Here is a 21,835-nt window from a genome sequence, read left to right on the forward strand (position 1 = left end):
GAAAGGCAGCGAAAGGGAGGGGCCGGGACACTTCGGGTGAGCAGCGTTTCTAAGGTCAGATCCAACCCAACCCCCGCCCCCCCCACTACTTTTTCCGCGGCTGGTTCTCCTGGTGATTTCGGAAATCGGCTACCTTTGTTTACATGTTGGCTCAGCACTAGAAAGCCTTAGTGCTTTCTAAAAAAGAGAAATCTCTTGCGTTTATAGACAGTGCTGGGGGAGCAAAGTTCCTTCTCCTGGGCAGGGGAGGGTGCCTCTCCTGCAACACGTGCCGGTGGTGGCAACATCTCTGAATCGCACAGAGGCAGCTTAAGTGAGGGAGAGGTTCGGGGGAAGGCGAGGAGGGTGGTGTGGGGCAAGCAAGCAAAGTGCGGAAGCTGTATGGGGATTCTTCTAGAAAGTGGGGTGGGAAAGGAGCTAGGGAGGGCGTGTGGAGGGAAGGGATCTGTGTCAGAACGTGCGTGTGAGCGGATACAAAACCCGAGAGAGGCGTGAGCAGCGCTGTGTGTGCGAGCGGGAGCGAGGGGCGCCGGCTCTGGGTGTGTGCGCCTGGGTGAGTGACACCGAGGGGCGGGCTGGCCGGCTGGCCGGCGGGCGGGAGCAGCCTGCGAGGGGCGGGAGTGTCCCTGCGTGGAGCGGGCCGACCCGGAGTTGTGTCAGTGAAGGAATCTAGCCCGGGGGCCGAGCCGGCTGCGCCCTCCGCCGCGAGCGCCGGCAGCGCGGGGCTAGCTCCGGACGGCGCGCGGCCCAGGCAGCGGCTCCTGCTCCGCCCGCCCTCCGCGCCGCAGGGGCCGCCACCGCAGCCGCGCCTCCCCTCGCCGGCAACCGTGCCCCCAATCCCCGTCCCCGGTCCGGGACGGAGAGGCCGGCGCTCGGCACAGAGGTAAGCCCAGGATCTCCGGCCGCCGCCGCCTCCCGGGACCCATTCCCCGCCCGCCCGCCCGCCGGGCTCGGGCCGGGACGCGGCAGGGCCTGCGCAGGCGGGACGGTAGCTGAGCCCGGGCCGCGCGATCCGCAGCCTGAGTCGCCCAGCCCCCGCCGCCTCCCGGGGCGCTGGGTGTGGCCCCCGCTCGGCGCCGACGCGGGCTGGCCAAGCGGACCGGACGCGGAGGTCGCCGTCCTGCCTTTCTCGGGCCGGCACTGGCGAGCGAGCCGGCGGGCGGGAGGAGGCGCAGGGTGCGGTGCACATTCGCGCGCCCAGGGCGAGCGTGTGGTGGCGGCGCTCCGACGTGGACCCGCCCGCCCCGGATCTGAATCGGCCGCGGTCTCTCGCCTGCCCTCCCTTACGCGAGCGCCCCCTTCCACCCGCCGGGCGGACGGAGACCGATCCCCTCTTGCCGCCGCGCTCCTGCTCCGAGCCGCCTCTGCCGGCAGCATCACGCCCTCGATCGCTGTCCGGCCTAGGGGCAGCCGGTCCAAGGAAACTCGCGCCCCTCGGTGCTCGGTGGGAGCCGGATGCGGCGGCTCCCGGAGCGGGTAAACTCGCCGTGGTGGTCCTCAGGGTGACGGGAGGCGATGCCTGGAGACTTGGCCGCGGGAGTAAGCGTTCGCGTCGCCGCGACTGGGCGGGCTGACCCGGAGTCGGCCGACGTTGGCCAGAGCTCGAGACAGCCGTGGTTCCGGAGATGCGAGAGGGTCTTCCCGCTCTATGCCCACTCCCGACTTTTCCGTGCCTCGGAAGATCGGTCCCGCTCGCTCGCACTCTGTTTGGTGATTAATACTTACTGCAAACGTGGGAGATGAAGGGTTGAGACTTTTACCTGGACAGGGGATGCGACTGAAACCTCCTATCATGTCAACTTGAGGTTTCCACCTCTTAGGGGGTTGGTGTGTGTGTTTGTGAACTTCCTGAGCTTTTGATTCCCAGTAGTCCGGGTTTTAGCAAATGCCAAGATTTTGGAGCCCTGACATTTTAAAGATTCTTTCTGTGCAGCATTTTCCTTTGAGTGAGCTACAAAATCTGTAGCTTGAGAACTAGGGAAAAACCTTGAACTTCAAACACAGCCTCTTTCATGAAATGTTATGTGCAGTATTTTTTACTTGCTTATTTAATTTTTTAAGAAAATGTTATATTAAAAACTTTTACCAATCCTCTCGCACATCAGGAAAAAAATGACTCAAATTTTAGAACCTATGCAGAAGAAGAGCTTTATGCCAGTATTTGAAAGAGTAAGGTCGTGTGACCTTTATGACTGGTTTAGTTTGTCCTAAAGGAACGATTCATTGCCGTATCTGATTGATTTTGTTTTCTAGAGATTAAGCAGATGTGTAATATGGCAGAGAGAAGAGACAGGAAGTCAGAATTGCTTCATTCTGAAAAAAGAAAAAATATTATCCAAGTAACAAATTCATTTACTTTGAAAGATACTCTGAAATGAAGTCTCCAGTCGCTTTGTTGTATAAAGTATTTGATTGGCCTTTATAAAATTATATCAACTAAAATGCAGTGTGTTGTATAGATGGGGCAGGTTTTTTATCAAGTAATTGTAGTATTTAAAAAAAATACCTGTGTATGAAAATATTTGTTGGATCTCTAGGGGAGATCAACTAGGGGAAAATCAACTTTGGGAATGATTTTCTATTTGGACAAGGCAAATGCTGCTGCAGTCTCTAATTAGAGTTTTGGATTAAACTCAAGCTTTGTTAAAACCTATTTTATGGAGCAGCAGAACAAAAAATATGTCTAATTCTTTATTTGTGTGTGGCTTTAAACACATACGTGCACGCGTGCACACACATACATACACACACTTACACGACTAGCTCCAAAGGATAATTTGCATAAAAATACAATCACTTGAATGCAGAGAATATCTAAGAGGATGGTTAGAAAAAAAAAAAAACGAAACTCAACATCAGGGAAAGGAGTATATTAATTGGCAATTTTCTTTCTTTAATCCTTGCCTGTGAAAATATTAAATAATTTTCTAGGAATCAATTTAAATTACTTACTAAGGCAAAATGTTCAAGGCTTCTTTTGTATTCATTTTGTTTTAGGGAGCCCCCTAATGAAAGTCTCCAACTGACTGTTGCTGTGCTTGCCTGATTTTCAAGTGGCCTTTGTGGGGACAGATTTCTGTGGGCTTGTGAGGCTGCTCAGCCAATCTCTGTAATGATCAGGAAAAGAAAATGCTTAGGCCACACCATTGCAGTCTTTGATACTCTGCCAGTAGGAAGCATCTCAAAGACCTACTTTGCCATGCAGATGGAAATACTTTCCATCAGAAGTCAAGCTTTAGAAATATTTCATTTTTGGTTCTAAGTTTTATCGGTTTCTCTGTCTCTGATGATAGAATTGTGCTGTTATCAATGAATATACATTTATGGCTTTTGTGTTGAAGGCACTTAGGTGATCTTCATCCTGTTACCTGTGTTATCTTTACACAGCTTTAATCAGCATCTTATGAGGCAGGACAAAAACTTTGGGTTACTGTTTGATGGATAAGTGGAAGAAGTTGAGATTGCTCATGGTATGATCTAAACGGCAACCATGTGTCTCCCCATGTGATGATAGATGGAGTGGGTTTTGTGTGACATGGATACAGCCTGCTCACTGCTCCCTTGTGTTTCTTCACTAGTCATCTTCTGTAGACCCTTCACTGTTATTTAAAGGTGATAATTGAATCAGATGGCTGTTACAGTGTTTGTACCCAGAACAGTTGCTTTCACAAGCATGACACAGGACATGACGGCAGCTGCGTAATATGGGCAGATTTAAGTGATGGAGTCTGTTTATTGATCTCTGAATGATTGTGCATAATTCAGCCAGTCAATTCATTCCATCACTGTTCTGTCTTAGTGTGTAATCACACAATTAAAATGTGATTTTCATGATACAAACAGTTAAAAAACACCAGTACACATAATTATAGAACAAAAACAAACCTTTATTTTTTTTTCTTCCTTTTTTTTTTTTTGAAGTAGTCTGCTGTGAAGGTGTTATTTCCTTGACACATCAAAATGGCTAATTTGGAGTTGTGACGCTTGTTATGTAAATAGGCCATATGTTGAATTTCTACAGAAGTTTATTCATTCAATGTTGTGATAATGGATAGGATCCCCTAAGTACCATAGCTAAGAAAAATAGCCTGTGAAGATGCATTTCTACTGTGTATATCATTCCCATTATTTTTGTTTAACAGCTAGTGTTTTTATTTTCTAATAAAAATATTCTTAAATGTGATGTTGTCATCTATCCTTATATGTACCAATTATTGTAGTCCTGATGTGACTTAGCAGCAGCAGCATTGTAGTCCTGACTCTAACTTTCTTCTCATTTATGCACTTGTTTAATAGTTTTCATGATTGATGTTCTGTAGTTAGGGCAGAAGCTACATGCCTGATCAATTTTTTATATTTTTCTGCTAAACCCTTTCCTTTCACAATGAAAAGACTTTCCTTTTCTTTCTACTGTTAGCGTTCGCTTCATCACTCAGACTCAGACCTAGGACCCATCCTGACTTCTCTCTCATTCATTCCTTTAAGTAAAGAGAAAGTGAAAGTCGCTCAAGTCATGTCTAGCTTTTTTCGACCCCAGGACTATAGAGTCCATGGGATTCTCCAGGCCAGAATACTGGAATGGGTAGCCGTTCATTTCTCCAGAGGCTCTTCCCAACCCAGGTCTCCCACATTGCAGGCAGATTCTTTACCAACTGAGCCACCAGGGAAGCCCAAGTGGACACCAGATCTTGTCAACTTTTCCTTTGTAAGAGTTTCTCCGAACCAGCCCCGACATTCCTCACTGCCTCCCCCAATAGCCGAGACCCGTGGCCATCACTATTCTAGGATGATTATAGTCGGTTACATCCTGTATCTCTGTAATTGAGTTCTCCCAATGAGAAGCATTTCATCTTATCAATGTTCCTAAAACTCTGCTCTTTAGAATTCTTATCCAAGGATTGTCTCATGAGAAGACTGAATTGAATTTAGGTTTGTCTGATTCCAAAGTTCGTACTCTTTTCACTAGTTCAAGTATTTATTATGCCCTCTACCCACCACATTTGGTCCAACCTCTCAACCTGGTTTTAATGTACCTGCTGCTGCTGCTAAGTCGCGTCAGTCTTGTCCGACTCTGTGCGACCCCATAGACGGCAGCCCAACAGACTCCTCTGTCCCTGGGATTCTCCAGGCAAGAATACTGGAGTGGGTTGCCATTTCCTTCTCCAATGCATGAAAGTGAAAAGTGAAAGTGAAGTCCCCCAGTCGTGTCTGACTCTTAGTGACCCCATGGACTGTAGCCTACCAAGTTCCTCAGTCCATGGGATTCTCCAGGCAAGAGTACTGGAGTGGGTTGCCATTGCCTTCTCCGTTAATGTACCTGACTCTTGCTCAAATTTTACTTACCAACTTTATTTCCTACTTTTCTAACATGAAGCTCCTATTCCTACTAATTGAATCTCACTGCCCTTCTAATTAGAGAAGGCAATGGCAACCCACTCCAGTACTCTTGCCTGGAAAATCCCATGGAAATGGACAGAGGAGCCTGGTAGGCTACTGTCCGTGGGGTCTCGAAGAGTCGGACACGACTGAGCAACTTCACTTTCAGTTTCATGCATTGGAGAAGGAAATGGCAACCCACTCCAGTGTTCTTGCCTGGAGAATCCCAGGGACGGGGGAGCCTGGTGGGCTGCCGTCTATGGGGTTGCACAGAGTCGGACACGACTGAGGCGACTTAGCAGCAGCAGCAGCAGCCCTTCTAATTTGTTCATGCTGTCTGTTTTAGATGCCTTTTCCTTTTCCCTCTGACCTAAGCACAATCTCCAGGTTAAGTCCACTTGCCCTAATCATGTTGCTGTCCTTGGATTCTTCTTCTACCCTTTTGCCTGCATCATTCTTTAGAACACTCTTAAATACTCTCTCTCATACTCCCTTATACCATTGTGTTCTTAATTCTTGCTTTCCCAACTAGACTGCAAGTCCTCAGAGGGCACTGAGGGACCTTGTATGCTGTCTTTGAATCGTCTACCAGCCTTGGGCACAGCACACCCTTGATAAGTAGACCTGTAGAATCAATAAATTAGAAAGGTGATTTTTTTTGTTGTTTTTTTAAAAGATGGGCTTTAATATTGCCTGTGTACTGCTCATCATTGTGTCTTCAGAGCCTAATTTGCAGCTTGACACTTAGTAATGACCTTAATAAATATTTGTTAATGTAGAAATTAATGTTGACATTGGATGAAAGGGACCAGCATTTGAAGAAGAGTCTGTCAAGGAGTTTTTTCCTATTTTTTTTTTTTAGTGGTTCTGATCAGTCTCTTCATTCATCAGCTATGAGGATTCTGAGACCTCGGCATTTTCCAGAGTTGAGATAATGATGGAGGCTGGCAGTTGTGAGTTAGAATTAAGGAGGCTGTCGTTATTTTAAGGTGGAGTGATGGGTCCCATTAGTGAGCACAGGTGAAAGCACTGAGGCCTTATGCCAGTATTTTATACAGAGTTATCATTTCTATAAATGGGCTTCCCAGGTGGCGCTAGTGGTAAAGAACCTGCCAAAAGGGACGTGGTTTCAGTCCCTGGGTCAGAAAGATCCCCTGGAGGAGGGCACGGCAACCCACTCCAGTATTCTTGCCTGGAGAATCCCATGAACAGAGGAGCCTGGCGGGCTATGATCCATAGGGTTGCAAAGAATTGGACACAACTGAAGCAACTTAATATGCATGCATGTATTTCTATAAATATTCAGGCTAATCAGCTCTAAGGGCTTCCTGGGTGGCTCAATGGTAAAGAATCTGCCTGTGAAGTAGGAGACGTGGATTTATCCCTGGGTCGGGAAGATTCCCTGGAGAAGAAAATGGCAACCCACTCCAGTATTCTTGCCTAGGAAATCCCAGTTCATGGGGTCACAAAGAATCGGACACAACTTAGTGACTAAACAATAGCAACAACAGTTGCAGAGTTACCCAATCGTTTCATTTAAAAGCTTCTTGAACATTAAAAAAAATCCGGGAATCCATCTAAGGATGAAAAGTGAGGTAGGAAAAATTGCCACACCCATTCTGCTGTATCAGGACAAAATTCAGTTCTTTCAACTTATAATAAGACTCACTTTGTACAAGGCCCTGTTTCTGCTGGGAAGGAGTTTATAGTTCAGTAGGAGAAAGAACATATGCATCCCAGAAACAAAGGTCTAAGAGAGCTCAGAAGGGAAAATTCCCTTCTGCTTGGGGAGTGGTGAGGGCCTTCCAAGAGTGACGGTTGTTTGAGCTGATTATTGAAAGGCTTCGGGTGAGATTTCAGTAACTATATTGGGAATATAGAGGTGGGGAAAGGGCCACAGCGTTGGGAGGAGCGCAGGGCAGGCATCCCAGGGTTTTTTGACTCTAACATCAGTCCTTTTACATATTTTACTACCACTGCGCCAAAGCTGAAATGCTACTAGGACCCTCCTGGGTAGTAGTAATGAAACTTAAAAGGATATACAAATACCTGCAATTGTTACTTTTGGTGCCAAGTGCTGAACTGACCATGACATAAAGTGCAAAATAAATCTTGTAAGGATTATAATTGGTGTGTTTCTGGGTAGCATCCAGCTTGCCTAGAATTCCTGAAAAGGATTCTTGCAACGTGGAAACACCACTGAAGGCTGAAACTTTCTTAGTAATGTAAACAGGTCAGCCCTGATCGTGGTCCTAAGTAACCAGGCACCTGTGGGACACTGCGATCCTAGCAGAGCATGAGTAAACAGCTGCATGAGTAAACATGCTGTTCTGTAGTTCCCAGGTTCTGATTCTGACCCCTTGGATTATAAAACTAGGACAGATGGGTATGAGTTTCAGGGAGACAGATTTGGGGTCAGTATAAGGAAGGTGGTCCTGTAATGGATCGAGCTATTTCACGAGGTGATAAGACTCTGACTAAATGTATTCAGGCATGGGCTATACCAGGCAATGTCTACATACTGCATTATCTCCATCTTTCCTCAAATCACTGCTATTGCCCCCTCCCACCTCATTTACCGATGGGCCATCTTGAAGCCTAGCAAGGCTGAGTGGTGAGTACATTACAGAGCAGGTGTCAACCCTGGCAGTTTGAAAGCAGAGACTGAATATGTACTGGATGAGGAAAGGGGGCAAACCTCAGATGGCCACTAGGATTTTTAAGGATGCTTCCTCACGCTAGGATTGAGTCTTAATTCTCCTTGGGGGATCAAGAATCCTGCTAATTGTTGCCAAGCACTAATTCATCAACAGCAGCACCCAATTCCTAGAAATTCAGAACAAAGAGAATGCAACCATCACCATCATGATGGCTACCACTCACTGATCATCTCATTTAAATCTAACAGCCATCTTGCAAGGTAGGGATTATGTATCCTTTTAAGGAAGGGGCGCCGTAGCTCTGCCAAGTTGCATAGATTGATCAAATCTACAGAATTGATGAGTGGCTGTTTTCTTATATCACCCTTTAAGGTAATGCATGGTGATGATGTCAGACATATTTACCTATCAGTTCAGCATAGACACCAACCATTCAGAGAGGCCACCAGCTATACACAACACTGTGATTCTTCTCAGAGATGGGATTCCCATGAGGTCCTGTTGAGGCAAGGTCTGAAGGGATGTGAAAGCTTGGTAGTTCACCAAGACGACACATCTGGAGTTCCAGAAAACTGTGAGGCCTTCTTTTTATGTTCAGCATTTATCTGATTTTACACACCATACCTAATAGGGATTCCCAGGTGGCACTAGTGGTAAAGAACCCACCTGCCAATTCGGGAGATGTAAGTGATGCAGGTTCGATCCCTAGGTTGGGAAGATCCCCTGAAGAAGGGAATGGAAACCCACTCCAGTATTCTTGCCTGGAGAATTCCATGGACAGAGGAGCTTGGTGAGCTATAGTCTGTGGGGTCGCAAGGAGTCAGATACAACTGAGCAACTAACACACGCACACACTATAATTGTATTTCACACAGATTTCTGAATAAAGAAAAGTAGTTTCACAATGGTGCTTTCGTGTCTTCCTTGTAAATGTGTCTTCTTCCTCACTCCTTTTCTTCCTTTTACTTTCTGTACTCCGAGGCCCATCTGTCTGGACACTATCCCCTCTTTCTTCCTCAAGTGTCTCTTTCCATCATCTCTCTTTCCCTCAGGGTCTCAACCAGCCTTCATTTTTGTCTCATAAGCATTCATGAATCTTTCTCATTCTTTAATAACAAGAGAAGTCAAGCAAAATCCTCGTGGTCCCTTCCTTATCAGTCTGGTCATGTACCATCTCCCTCCCTGCTCTGAGAAGGCATCTCCTTGAAGAACAGGTCCTCACACATCACTTACCCTGCCCCAACTCCCCTTTCTTCTCCACCCTCTATAGCTCTGTTCTCTTGTAACAGCCGCCTCTGTGCTTCAAACTGCCAGACCCATGGCCCAGGATTTTCTTATAATTCTTGACCTGTGCACTGCCTCTGGTGTTACTGATCTCTCCACCTTGAGACCTTGCCCACCTGTTTTCTGAGTCATGCCTCTCCTGATTTCTTTCCTATTGCCCAACTGCTCTGTATTAGAGTTCTCTGCAGGCGCCTCTTTTCCTCCCAGACCTCAGCACCCTTGAAGGTTCATCCTTCAACCCTCTCTGCTCACCTACTTCTTGATTCTGTTACCACCTATAGCTGTCGATTCCTCAGTCTGCAACTCCGACTGTGAACTCTCCTGATACCTGTGCCAGGCATCTTAAACTCAGTAAGTTCAAAACTCTACTTCTACAGCCAGCCTACTCCTTCTGTGTTCTCTGCCTCAATTAATGAAGCCATTTGATCAATTTTAAAATCTAGGAGCTGTTTCTTATTCCTCTATTCTTATTTCTTATTCCCCTATTCTTCATTGATGACTCAGCCATGTAAAAACTATCTTCTCACACCCTTAATTCTGCCCTCACCTCTCCAGGCCATTACCTCCACAACTACCTTGGTTCAGGCCCTCATCACTCTCTCGAGGGTTACTGCAGTAGCCTTGTAACTGGTCTCGCTGCCTTCTGCCTGGCCTGCTTCCAATCCCTTCCCCACACTGCCGCCTTTCTAAAAGGCAAATTTGATCACGGACTCTCCGCTGCTGAAAATCTTTCTGCAGAGTCACTGCTCCTCCAGGATAAAAATCTAAGCTCCCTAGCCTGGCACAAAAGCTCCTTTGTGATCTGGCTCTCCCTTCGGGTGTGTATCAAAGTCTTCTCTAATGATCCTGGTCCCCACTGACTACCCTTGCCCATAGCATCCCTCCTAAAGGAAATGAGTTGTTACAGGAGAGAAATGAGAGGAGGTATGGAAACAGAGAAGAGATTACAGGGCTGTGGTGTCCTGTACCATGACCACTATCTGCCTGTGGCTGCTGAGCACTTGAAACACACTTGGTCCAAACAAAGATATGAGTGTGAAATACATCACGGATTCAAACTCAGCATGCAAAAAAGAGTGTAAAATAACTCATTAACAAATTTTAATATTGATCCCATGTTAAAACAGTAACATTTCGAATATAGTAGGTTGAACATTATTAAAGTTAATTTCACGTTTCTTTTTATTTTATTTTTTAACATGGCTACTAGGAAATTATAAACTACCTGTGTTTGGGCTTCCCTGGTGGCTCAGATGGTAAAGAGTCTGCCTGCAATGCAGGCATCCCTGGGTCAGGAAGTTCCATCCCTGGGTTAGGAAGATGCCCTGGAGAAGGAAATGGCAACCCACTCCAGCATTCTTACCTGGAGAATCCCGTGGACAGAGAAGCCTGGCGGGCTACAGTCCATGGGGTGGCAAAGAGTCAGACACGACTGAGCAACTAACACTTTCACACTTTGACTGTGTGGCTCGCATAGTAGTGCTGTTGGACAGCATCAACGGAGGCCATCTCCTTGCTCCCAGGAGATACATCCTGTTTGAACCACTCCCAAAAGCTTTTTGAATGATTAAGTCAACCCTACAGGTGTAGAGAAGCAGCAGTTGCTCCATTTCATAAATCCAGAGATACTAAGTTGGTGTAGATGGACAGGGAAGTCTGGCGTGCTGCAGTCCATGGGGTTGCAAAGAGTCGGACACGACTGAGCAACTGAACTGAACTGAGATATTAAGTGCTTTAGATAAGATTCAGTTTCACAGAGACAGATTGTGAAAATTGCAGCAGGGAGCCCTTCGTACCACGTATTCAGGGCTGAAATCTCAAGTCAGGCACATCTGTCTCCCCCGACCCCCCAGACACCCTCGGGAGAGGGAAGCAGAGAGACTGTGCGTTGGAGGGAGGCTTTGAGGTAGGCAGGAGGAGCAAGGGCAGGGCAAGAGGCGCCCCATTCCCAGGAAGCCTCCTGCTTGTAAGGTACAGACAGAACACCAAGAGCCACGATCTCTGAGATCCCCCATCCTGCCGTGGCTCCTTCCCCAGTGGGAGAAGTCCCAGCTCCCCCACTGTCTTGAGTCTCAATAATATGTCCATGATGAAGCCACTGTGCGTCAAACAAAATGACCTGCCTAACAGCTGGTAAGTTCTCAGTTGTGCCTTAGGATACTGGGGGCAGCAGTCTGTGGATCATTTGGCCTAAAAGGCTTGGAGTAAGGTATAGAGCTGTCACAAGGACCCGGAAGATAATATGTCCTGAGAGAGATGCAGAGCTTTCTGTCTTCAAGTGGAAAAGCCAAACAGTGATAGGAAAGCAGAACTTAGGTTGGAGCCAGGAGAAACATGAAGGTAAAGGGAAGAAGCCATGACTATTAAGGGAAAAGTCCCATGGAATCCCGTGCCGGTGAGGCTGATAGGCAGTGGCCTCAGCGCTTGTATTCTGGTGGTTTGCATGCTGTGTTCTATTGAACCCCTTGGTTCTAATAAGAATGCCCCGGGCAGTTGTTCTGACTTGCCTTTATGTATCAGGCATTAGTATAAGATTCTGGTAGGGGGAGAGGTGGTTGTGTTAAAAGTTTGAAAGTCATACTGTACAGAGACTGGCCTGAGAAAGTGGTGACCACCCAGGTGTGGTGACTGCTCTCCCATTGGCAACATCTGGGACTAGTTCAGGCCCTTAACAGGGGCTCCAGCTCCTTTCCATCTGAAGCTGAGTGACTCTCCATTGGACTGACTGTGCAGTCTGCCTCCCCTTACCCGGGACGCCAGAACCGTCTCATTCTTGGGTACCAAATTTCCACTTTGCACCCCAGGTTCTCTCTCACATTCCCAAGTCCCCACTTTGAGTTCTTGTGTAGGAATCCCAAATTGCCTTTGGTAAGGGTCCCATCACTTACCTCCAAGCTTTCTTAAGCCAATAGTCTTGCCTCTGAGCTACAAGCGCTACAGTAAGTGCCTGCTGCTCCATTTCAAGCTTCTTCAAAACTGACTGCTGCCAGCAAAGGGCCAGAAACTCAGTTTGGCTGCCCTGCTGGTCTCTGGGGTCCCATTTGTACCATAAATGCAATTTGGGAAGAGAAGGGGAAGGCAAGTGTAGCCTGATTTTCCTAAATTATGGTATATCTGCTTCTTTGTTCCCTGTGGGAAAGTTGGTCTTACATGTAGACTAGAAAGGTAGCTGCTGCCTTTATAATGGTGTGCTTTCAGAATTCATTCTACTTAAAAGAGCTTTTCAAATATCAATACTTACTCTTTCTTGCTCTCTAATATGCAAAAGCCTACATTATAAAAGCTCTGTTTTCTTTCCCAAGACCACTATGGTTTGGAAGAGAAAGGGCAGATTTGATGCTTGGAAAGCCTAGTTTTGACTCATGTAATTGACTGGCTGTAATGAACTTGAGCCAATTACTTAATCTTCCTGAAGATTAATCTTTCTGAACCTCAGTTTTCTCGTTTATGAAGTGAAATTAATAGTACCTACTTGCTTTGTTACGATTTTTTTATGACTAAATAAAACAAGGTATAAAGTGCCCAGCAGCAGGGCCTAAAATGCAGTGCTAAGGAAGTGGTAACTTACCAGATTTTACAGACCCTTTCCTGAGACTGATAAGGAAGAAGATAAGAAATCTGGGCCTAGAGACCCAGAATTCAGCCGTCCCTGGGTGAAAAAGGATCAGAAGGAAGTTGCCTTCACATTTTTGCTTAAGGCAAGTCCTGCCTAATGGTTTGCATTTGTGAAAATATTCATCTGGGATTATGAATGCAGCATGAAGCCATGGGAAAAAAAAAAAAAAGACATGTTTACATCCTTTGCCAGGATAATATAAGAATAAACAAAGCAAGTTTTTGAATCTCTGAATAGTCAGGTGCACTGCCATCAAAATAAACTTTTATTTCTATTCTTTGCTGATAAATTATAGATAAAGGAAGCCACTAAAATAACCCAGAAAAGGAAGATTCATATACAAATTAGATACCAGGGACAGGCTTCACACTTGCTTTGTTGGAGCCATTCTTTCCTTAACTGTGGGTGTTTGGGAAGTTCTTTTATTGTCACCTTTGTTGCTGACAAAAAGAGAGAAACAGCTTTAGTATACTCAGGAGAGAATGGTTTTGATTGGAGGCATGTTGTTCTCAGTGTGGGCTAACTTTCCTGTATTGTAGTGATTGCTAATACATAACTGAGGAAACCCGTAAACAGAGCTGGATCTGACATACTGCCACTTCTAATTGGCCTGTGTTTATTATAGGAATGGGGGCAGTCCTATAATTTTTAAAGGGGAAAGTGGAAGATGTTATGCTGGCTACTGTGACTGCTAGTGTTCTCATCTAGAAGGTCTTTGGCCTTTTTCCTGTATGTATTCTGTGAAGTCTAAATGATGGGCTGGATTCAGTGCATGCAGGGGCTGTCAATGGCTTCCTGGGTCCTTGGATGCAATTGATCGCCCCTGGCGATACTATAGTATCAATGGAGTGTCATATTTAATCCATGAACACTCACAAAGAGAGTATAAACCCGCTACCTTTAATGCTGTTAAAAATAATAGCATTAAAAATATTATTTAGTGTTGGTTTGTGGCATTAACATATAAACTCATTTATTGTTCTACTAGTCTCAGAGTAAGAACTGTTGCAGTTGCAGTGGGTGGTATCAACTGAGGTGGTCATGACAACATTAATTTATCATTTCCAAACCTTGGTAGGATTTCACCTTCTGAATCTTCTGGATTGTCTGTAGTTATTTCTCATTTGTTAAGGCAAGGCATATTTAGCTGTTCCTTATGGAAATACACTAGAAGTATCTTCATGAAGGTTGATGAAAATTGTTCCTTTTTTGCAAATCATTTTTTCTCTCTATCAAGACATTTTTGGATTCTAACTTCTAAAAATTTAATCTCTCAGTGGTACATCTTTCACTTGTTTGTCGATTATACTTTTGAAAAAGGTGTTTCCTTTGTCATTGATAAAATGTGGACCAAGACAGTCCAAAGACAGAGTTCTGTGACTTTCTCCACGAGACTTCTTGACATCCATACATGAATTGTTAGCTGTGTTTTGTTTGTTTGTTTCTTTGTTTGAACGAGTTTGATCATCTTGCACTTGGGTTTACTTTCTTGCCCCCAAGCTGTCTCTAAGAGGATACAGCCAGGAAAGACTTAATCCGATGCCTCAGTGATGCCATCATTATTGATCCACTTACTGCCAATCATAGAACCTGTATTATGAAATGTAACGAGATTAATTTGGAGTAACTTGTAGATTGCATACATTCTTCTTTTGAAAAGTTTACTCAAGAGCATATGTAAATGACCCTGTTTTTTATTTATGTTTAGAAAATAATTTTGTAAAGTAAACTCATACTTCACCTCTAATTTCAACTCATATGAGCTTGTTTGGTTAAAAGGAATTGCTTTCCTGTGTATCACTCAGTTCTCTTTATGGAATCATTGCTTTGAAAACTAATTGGTGGTGGGATGGGAAATCAGACCTTGGGTGTCACTCCAGCACATCATTATACTCACTCCTCCTGGGACAGACATGAATCACACTGAGGCGTGTCCACACAGCATGCTGGCATCTATGTAAATGGCTCCATGACAGCTTCACTAACTGTGACCATGACAGAGAATGCACTGATGGCATCATGTCGCTAACGGATGTGTTTTCTCTAAGTAGAAAACTCTGTATTATTTGAAAAAGTTCCCCACCCACCGCCACCCACTACACAAACTCTTTGACTTTTACATTAATATCAAATGTCAAATATACAAACAATATTTATGTACTGTATTTTGTTTTCTTTGTGTACAAAATAGTCTTCTACATGCTTTTTACCTTGGACTCAATAGAAAGAAAAAAATAATGTGAAAGAACAGTAGCACTGAGGAATTCAAATCTGCAATAGAAAGAAATAAACTCTTGCTTCCTAGAAATACTGCTCTTTGGTAGTGCTTTATATTTTACAAAATACTTTCAACAAGTTTTTTTGCAAAAAACTTTTTTTCTGACTATAAAAATAATTGCATATCATTGAATTTGGAAAAAATACTGAAGTGGGTAAAAGAATTGTCAGCTAAAATTTCACCACCCAGAGATCATCTTTGTTAGCACCTGGTATATTTTCCTTTCAGATATGCATTCATGTGTGGTTGTGAGTATGTGCATACATTGTGTGTGTGTGTGTGTGTGTGTGTGCGTGTGCTTAAACTAGCTTCATCGTGGACCTGAGAAGTTTGTACTGAACCGTCAGTATGACTTAAAAATGCCTTGGAATCAGTTTGAAATTTTAGACCTGGCTATACTACTTATGTAGTGACTGTAAATTGCTTAAACTATCAAAACTTCCATTTCTACTTCTATAAAATGGGGATAATAATAGTATTCATCTACTAGGTTTATTGTATAAGAATTAATAAAATAATACATATAAAATACTTAGCATGGTACATGCCTCGTAGTAAATGCTCAGTAAGTGTGAGCTATTGTTATTATACAGGTTTTCTTGTCTCTTGTCCTCACTTTATTTTCTAGTAGCAATTTCTCTTGTCAAAAAACATTACTTGAGAAGTATTTGGAATGACTGCATATATTTCAATACATGAATATACCTTAATGTAATCATTTCTCTATGCTTAGACCATTTCCAGTTCTTTGCTGTCACGAAGAGCGCCACAGTTAATATCCTTTACATTCATTTCTGTGCATAGACAACAAAATGAATTACTAATGGCATTTTACAGAGAAGCAGAAAAAAACGAACAGTTCTTTAGTATCTGCTAATGTGCCAGGTGATATGCTAGGGATTTTTTTATCTCAAAATTCTCATTTAACTCTTCCATAACCCTGTTGAGGTACGTCTGTTACCCCAGTTTTTGGATGAAAACCCTCTGATGGGAGACAAGCAGCTTGCCCAAGGTCACAGAGACAGTGGTGGTGGAGATGGTGTGTGAAGCCAGCTGTCTGATTTCAAAGCTTAAGCCTTTCCATTCTGGCAGGCAGCTCGTGCCTATCTTTTTAAGGCTGGCGGGATGAATAGTCACCATTGTGTTTTTCATGAAATGTCACTTGGTGCCACATAAAAGATAGGACACTTGGCTGGAACTCTGAGCTTGCTCAATATAGCACCTCCCATGTGTGTATGTTCTTATATGTTTTGGAATCAAGCCTCATTAAAATAAAGTGTTAACTAAAGGAAATAAAACATTGGTATGATTATTTGATGAAAGCAAACCTTGAGGAAGAAAACATTTATTTAGTCAAAAAATACAGAAATCGTCTTTGTTTTAGTTGGATGGGCTAGGCTGGAATTGCTTACCTCCCTAGCAATCTGAGTATTTCACACACATCAGTATAGGAATTAAACAATAACAGCCAAAGTAAATGGATGCTGTCAAAAGGGATTATAAGTTTCATTACTTGTATATTAAGGGTTGAAAGGAAAAATCTTTAGCCTTAATTGTAAGATGATATATCAGGAAAGAGCCAAAACAATTGCTATAGGTATAAGTATAAGTATAAGGGAGACATAAAAATGCTGGGACAAACCTCCAAAGAATTATTTGGTGAACTGACAGGTTGTCTTTAAAAAGTCAGCCATTCGGAACATTTATCTTGGCAGCTCTCAAATCTGACTTACAGTGTGTAGTGTGGCAGTCAATTTTTGTAGGAAAAATGCATAATTAATACGAAGATCAAAGTAGAAAGTATTGCCAGTCAGTACCTAACACACAGTTTCTTAGAACAAAGGAGCAATTGAAGTTGTCTTTTAATAGGGTAATCCTGGCTTGTCATTTTGTAGGTATCAGTTCTTAGTGAAAAATGAAAGAGAAAAAAAATGCTCCGGTAGTAATATTTCATATCTAAGAGGTACTTTGTTGCTGAGTTTATAACCAACTCTTGTCTAGTCAAGAAAGCTACCTTTGGTTTCTGAGTTCTTGAATTTTCATAGTCCTTGAGCTTACACATACTTGCCTTATAATTGTCTCAGTTTCCCTTCAGATCATTTTAGTTCCTGCAGGGAAGAAAGAGTGTCCCTCATAGCCCAAGAACTAAGAAGGTTTTGCATCTTGACACAGCATGACCACCAACTCAGGCTGTGGAGAGTAGGTTGCCCATGGTGGGGTAGCAGGTGGGAAGGGCCTGCGAGTTGAGTGTGGGCTCTCTGCACAACTAGTGAGCAGTTACCACTGTGGACAGAGGGTGGACTCTGGATCTGCAGATTGGATCTCAGATGTGGCTTCATCCAGCCCTCGTAGCTATGTAACGCTGGGTTAAGTGCTTTACTGCCTCTGAGCCTTGGCTCCCTCTGCTCTCACACAGAGATAATGATTCCTGCACAGTCAAAGGTCATAGGGAGGATTAAATGCATTGAGCCAACCAATGGGTTAACTCAAAAGTGCTCTGATGATTAGCTCCCAAGTTACAAATAAATAGTCACAGGTCCTGCCTCCCGAGGAGAAGCCAGTTTACCATTTGAAATATTTTCAAATGAATAATGGGAATATTTGTAAAAATATACCATTCCTGGTGCTAACCTCACTTGACTCTCCTAACTCTTTGCTTATACATTTTGCAGTAATATAGGGATAGGCTCCATGCTTGCCCAGGAAGCACCTGGTGCCCAACGAGCATGGCGTCTCTCAGAGCTTGAATGCTCAATCCCATGGCACATCCCTCTGATGAAGGAAGGAGGCCCTTGGCATCAGTAGGTGGTTCCTTTGAACACAATATAGACCTTTATAAAAACAGGCATTTAAGTCTGCTGTGTTGTTTCAAGATAGAAGCAAAACTTGTATGTTTGATGCATTATTTTAGCTTTCAATAAAAAAGATTTATAGAAAAGATATCAGATAGGAAAACATTCCAACAGGGTTGCATTATAAATAATTATAAGCAGCTCTTTGATTATTAAAGCAATCATTTTGCCAAAGGGGAGAAGGAAAGAGAAGAAGTTAGGAATTTTGACACTGGACATCACACACACTTTTCTGAAGTCTCCTGTGGTTCCCCTGCAGCCCTGGTAATGTTGGCAAGGGCTCAGAAACTGCTTCTGTGTCTGGCTGCCAGAGAGTCCATCTCACCTGCGGGGCTGCACTTACTCCCTTTCCCTGGGATGTTTCAGGCTAACCTCCCTGCCCTTTCTTGCCTCCCGGCTGGTCGTGATGACCCTTTCTCTCAGTCCTTTAGAAGGACAGGATTGGTTTATTGGCCACCAGTGAGCTCAGCTCACATCTTATGAATGTGTTTCAGGTCTATAATAACTGAAGTGTCTCTGTGGCATTCCTCAGGGATGGGGGACAGGGGAGTGGTGTAAGCCAAGTGCTAGATGTTTTATAAAAAAAAACCCATGAAGGACCTGCTACCTGGGAATGGCTAACCCTGCTTGCTGTACTCACCTTGAACTGGTTTTGAAATTTTGTTTCTCCTTCTATGCGTGTGCCTGCTAAGTTGCTTCAATCATGTCTGACTCTTTGCAAACCTATGGACTGTAGCCCACCGGTCTCCTCCCGGAGAATCCACTGGGATTCTCCATGCCCTCCGACCCAGGGATCTAACCTGCATGTCTTCTGTCTCCTGCATTGGCAGGCCAGTTCTTTACCACTAGCGCCACCTGGGAAGCTGTTTCTCCTTTTATACAGGAAACTATTCTAAATTTCCCTTATTTGCTTTGCTACTGCATTTCATTCATCTTATTTCTTCATCAGCTATTTCTTGAGTGTCTGCTCTGTACTGGGTACTCTGAGAGGAACAGAAAGGAATTAAACATTGAAAAGGAGAGAACAGTCACACCTCAGGTAGAAAGCAAAATATGTCTCCAGGGTTGAGAGAAAGGGAGAAGTTAAGTGCGTAATGATTTTTTTTTTTTGAGCTGTATTTTCTATAATAAATTGTGCTACATAAAAATCTATACCAACATTCATTTATGTAACAAATCCCATTAAAATGAAAATTCCTGTTATCTGTGACTGAAGCAAACATCATTAGAACACAATTTCAATGCAAAAGAAGACTTTGGACAGTCCCTTGGAGTGAGTTGAAATGGGACTTGACCTCTGTATCAAGCTTTTCCTCTATATTGTTCATTTCCACGTGTCAACAAATACTTGATTTGATAGTAAAGCCAGTTAAATCAATATTTCTTGCTGTAGCGAAGGTACAGCAACATATATCCAAGGGCAGCATATCCCTACCAGCCTTATTTTGTTCATTTTAGTTCAGTCTCTCAGTCGTGTCCAACTCTGTTCCACCCCATGGACTGCAGCATGCCAGGCTTCCCTGTCCATCACCACCCACTGGAACTTGCTCAAACTCGTGTCCTTTGAGTCATTGATGCCATTCAACCATCTTATCCTCTGTTGTCCTCTACTCCTCCTGTCTTCAATCTTTCCCAGCATCAGGATCTTTTCCAATGGGTCAGTTCTTCACATCAGGTGGCCAAAGTATTGGATGGCTTCAGCATCAGTCCTTCCAAAGAATATTCAGGACTGATTTCTTTTAGGATTGACTGGTTTGATCTCCTTGCAGTCCAAGGGACTCTCAAGAGTCTTCTCCAACACCACAGTTCAAAAGGATCAATTCTTTGGCGCTCAGCTTTCTTTATAGTACAACTGTTACATCCATACATGACTACTGGAAAAACAATAGTTTTGAATAGACAGAACTTTGTCAGCAAAGTAATGTCTCTGCTTTTTAATATGCTGTCTAAGTTGGTCATAGCTTTTCTTCCAAGGAGCAAGCATCTTTTAATTTCATGGCTGCAGTCACCATTTGCAGTGATTTTGGAGCCCAAGAAAATAAAGCCTGTCACTGTTTCCATTTTTTGTCCATCTATTTGCCATGAAGTGATGGGATCAGACGCCATGATCTTAGTTTTTTGAATGTTGAGTTTTAAGCCAGCTTTTTCACTCTCCTCTTTCACTTTCATCAAGAGGCTCTTTAGTTCTTTGCTTTCTGCTATAAGGGTGGTGTCATCTGTAAATCTGAGGTTGTTGATATTTCTCCCAGCAATCTTGATTCCAGCTTGTGCTTCTTCCAGCTCAGCGTTCCTCATGATGTACTCTGCATACAAGTTAAATAAACAGGGTGATAATATACAGCCTTGATGTACTCCTTTCCCTATTTGGAACCAGTCTGTTGTTCCATGTCTGGTTCTAACTGTTGCTACTTGACCTGCATACAGATTTCTCAGGGGGCAGGTAAGGTGGTCTGGAATTCCCATCTCTTGAAGAATTTTCCACAGTTCGTTGTAATCCACACAGTCAAATGCTTTGGTGTAGTCAATAAAGCAGAAGTAGATGTTTTTCTGGAACTCTCTTGCTTTTTTGATGATTCAACAGATGTTGGCAATTTGATGTCTGGTTCCTCTGCCTTTTCTAAATCCAGCTTGAACATCTGGAAGTTCACAGTTCATGTACTGTTGAAGCCTGGCTTGGAGAATTTTGAGCATGACTTTACTTTGTTAGCGTGTGAGATGAGTGCAATTGCACGGTAGTTTGAACATTCTTTGGCATTGCCTTTCTTTGGGATTGGAATGAATCCTGACCTTTTCCAGTCCCGTGGCCACTGCTGAGTTTTCCAAATTTGCTGGCAGGTTGAAAGCGGCACTGTAGCAGCAGCATCTTTTGGGATCTGAAATAGCTCAACTGGAATTCTGTCACCTCCACTAGCTTTATTCATAGTGATGCTTCCTAAGGCCCATTTGACTTCTTTTGTTAAGTGCATATAGTTTATCATAAACCTACTTGATTGAACTACTTTCACATAAATAGGCTGAAAATAATCCACAAGTCTACCGTTAAAAAAAAAACACAGAAAATCTCTGTCTTGTCCCTCATCTTTCATTTAAGCAATCCCAAATTTATTTAGCTCAACTTCATCATAAGGAATGACAGTATGGATAAGATCTTGATTGTGATAGGTATGCTTTCTTTCTCTTTGCTCTAAAGCGTTCACCTGAACACACTGTCCCATCTTCTGTCCCAGTCAGAGGATTTCTGAACATACCCACAAAATGGCAAATACTAATGAACCCAAGAGTCTCAGATTGTAGGAATCTAATCATCGTGATGGAAGGGAGAGTAAGGTGAAAGCCTCTTACCTTACTCTTTCTTGGAACTTTTAATTGTTAGAAGTGTTCTGAAAATTACCTATTAAAAGTTCAGTGTTTCTGTAAACAAATGGCCTGAAGCATCAATATAAACATCATCAAATGTATTTACTGTTTTCAGAAAATTGAGCTTCTCTTGCCTGTACTGTGAATAGAAGAGTGACTGTCATTTCTTGGGCTCCTACTCTGTGCTAAGCACTTACAATATCTCATCTCTCATAGTTAAAATGATGCTTTAATGCATGTATTATTACTTCCATTTCATGTTCAGTTTCAACTGCTGAATAACTTATCTGAGGGCACCAAGCTAGAACGGGTATAAGCAGGGATTTTAACCCAAGTTAGTCTGATTCCAAAGCCTTTTCATTTTTTTCACCAGGTGTCTTGAGAATGAAAAAAGATATTTTTTTTAAATTGT

General features: G+C 43.5%; 1 protein-coding gene across 6 annotated transcripts in view; it reads left to right on the plus strand.

The window, feature by feature from the left end:
• The first annotated feature begins 530 nt into the window (after positions 1-530).
• Positions 531-21,835, plus strand: part of SPATS2L (spermatogenesis associated serine rich 2 like) — a 190,929-nt gene continuing 169,624 nt past the window's right edge. Inside the window, exon 1 of one of the 6 annotated variants that reach the window (XM_027564026.1) lies at positions 531-553. Coding sequence is in view for 2 of the 6 variants with exons in the window: in XM_027563981.1 (XP_027419782.1) it covers positions 1,626-1,710 (85 nt within the window). In the remaining 4 variants the exon portion in view is untranslated. Of the gene's footprint in view, positions 554-645; positions 884-1,309; positions 1,477-1,542; positions 1,711-21,835 lie in introns of those variants that run through there. The other 5 variants (XM_027564009.1, XM_027564016.1, XM_027563999.1 and 2 more) reach the window with 5 other exon arrangements.

This window comes from Bos indicus x Bos taurus, chromosome 2, assembly GCF_003369695.1.
Source record: "Bos indicus x Bos taurus breed Angus x Brahman F1 hybrid chromosome 2, Bos_hybrid_MaternalHap_v2.0, whole genome shotgun sequence".
Lineage (NCBI taxonomy): Eukaryota > Metazoa > Chordata > Mammalia > Artiodactyla > Bovidae > Bos > Bos indicus x Bos taurus.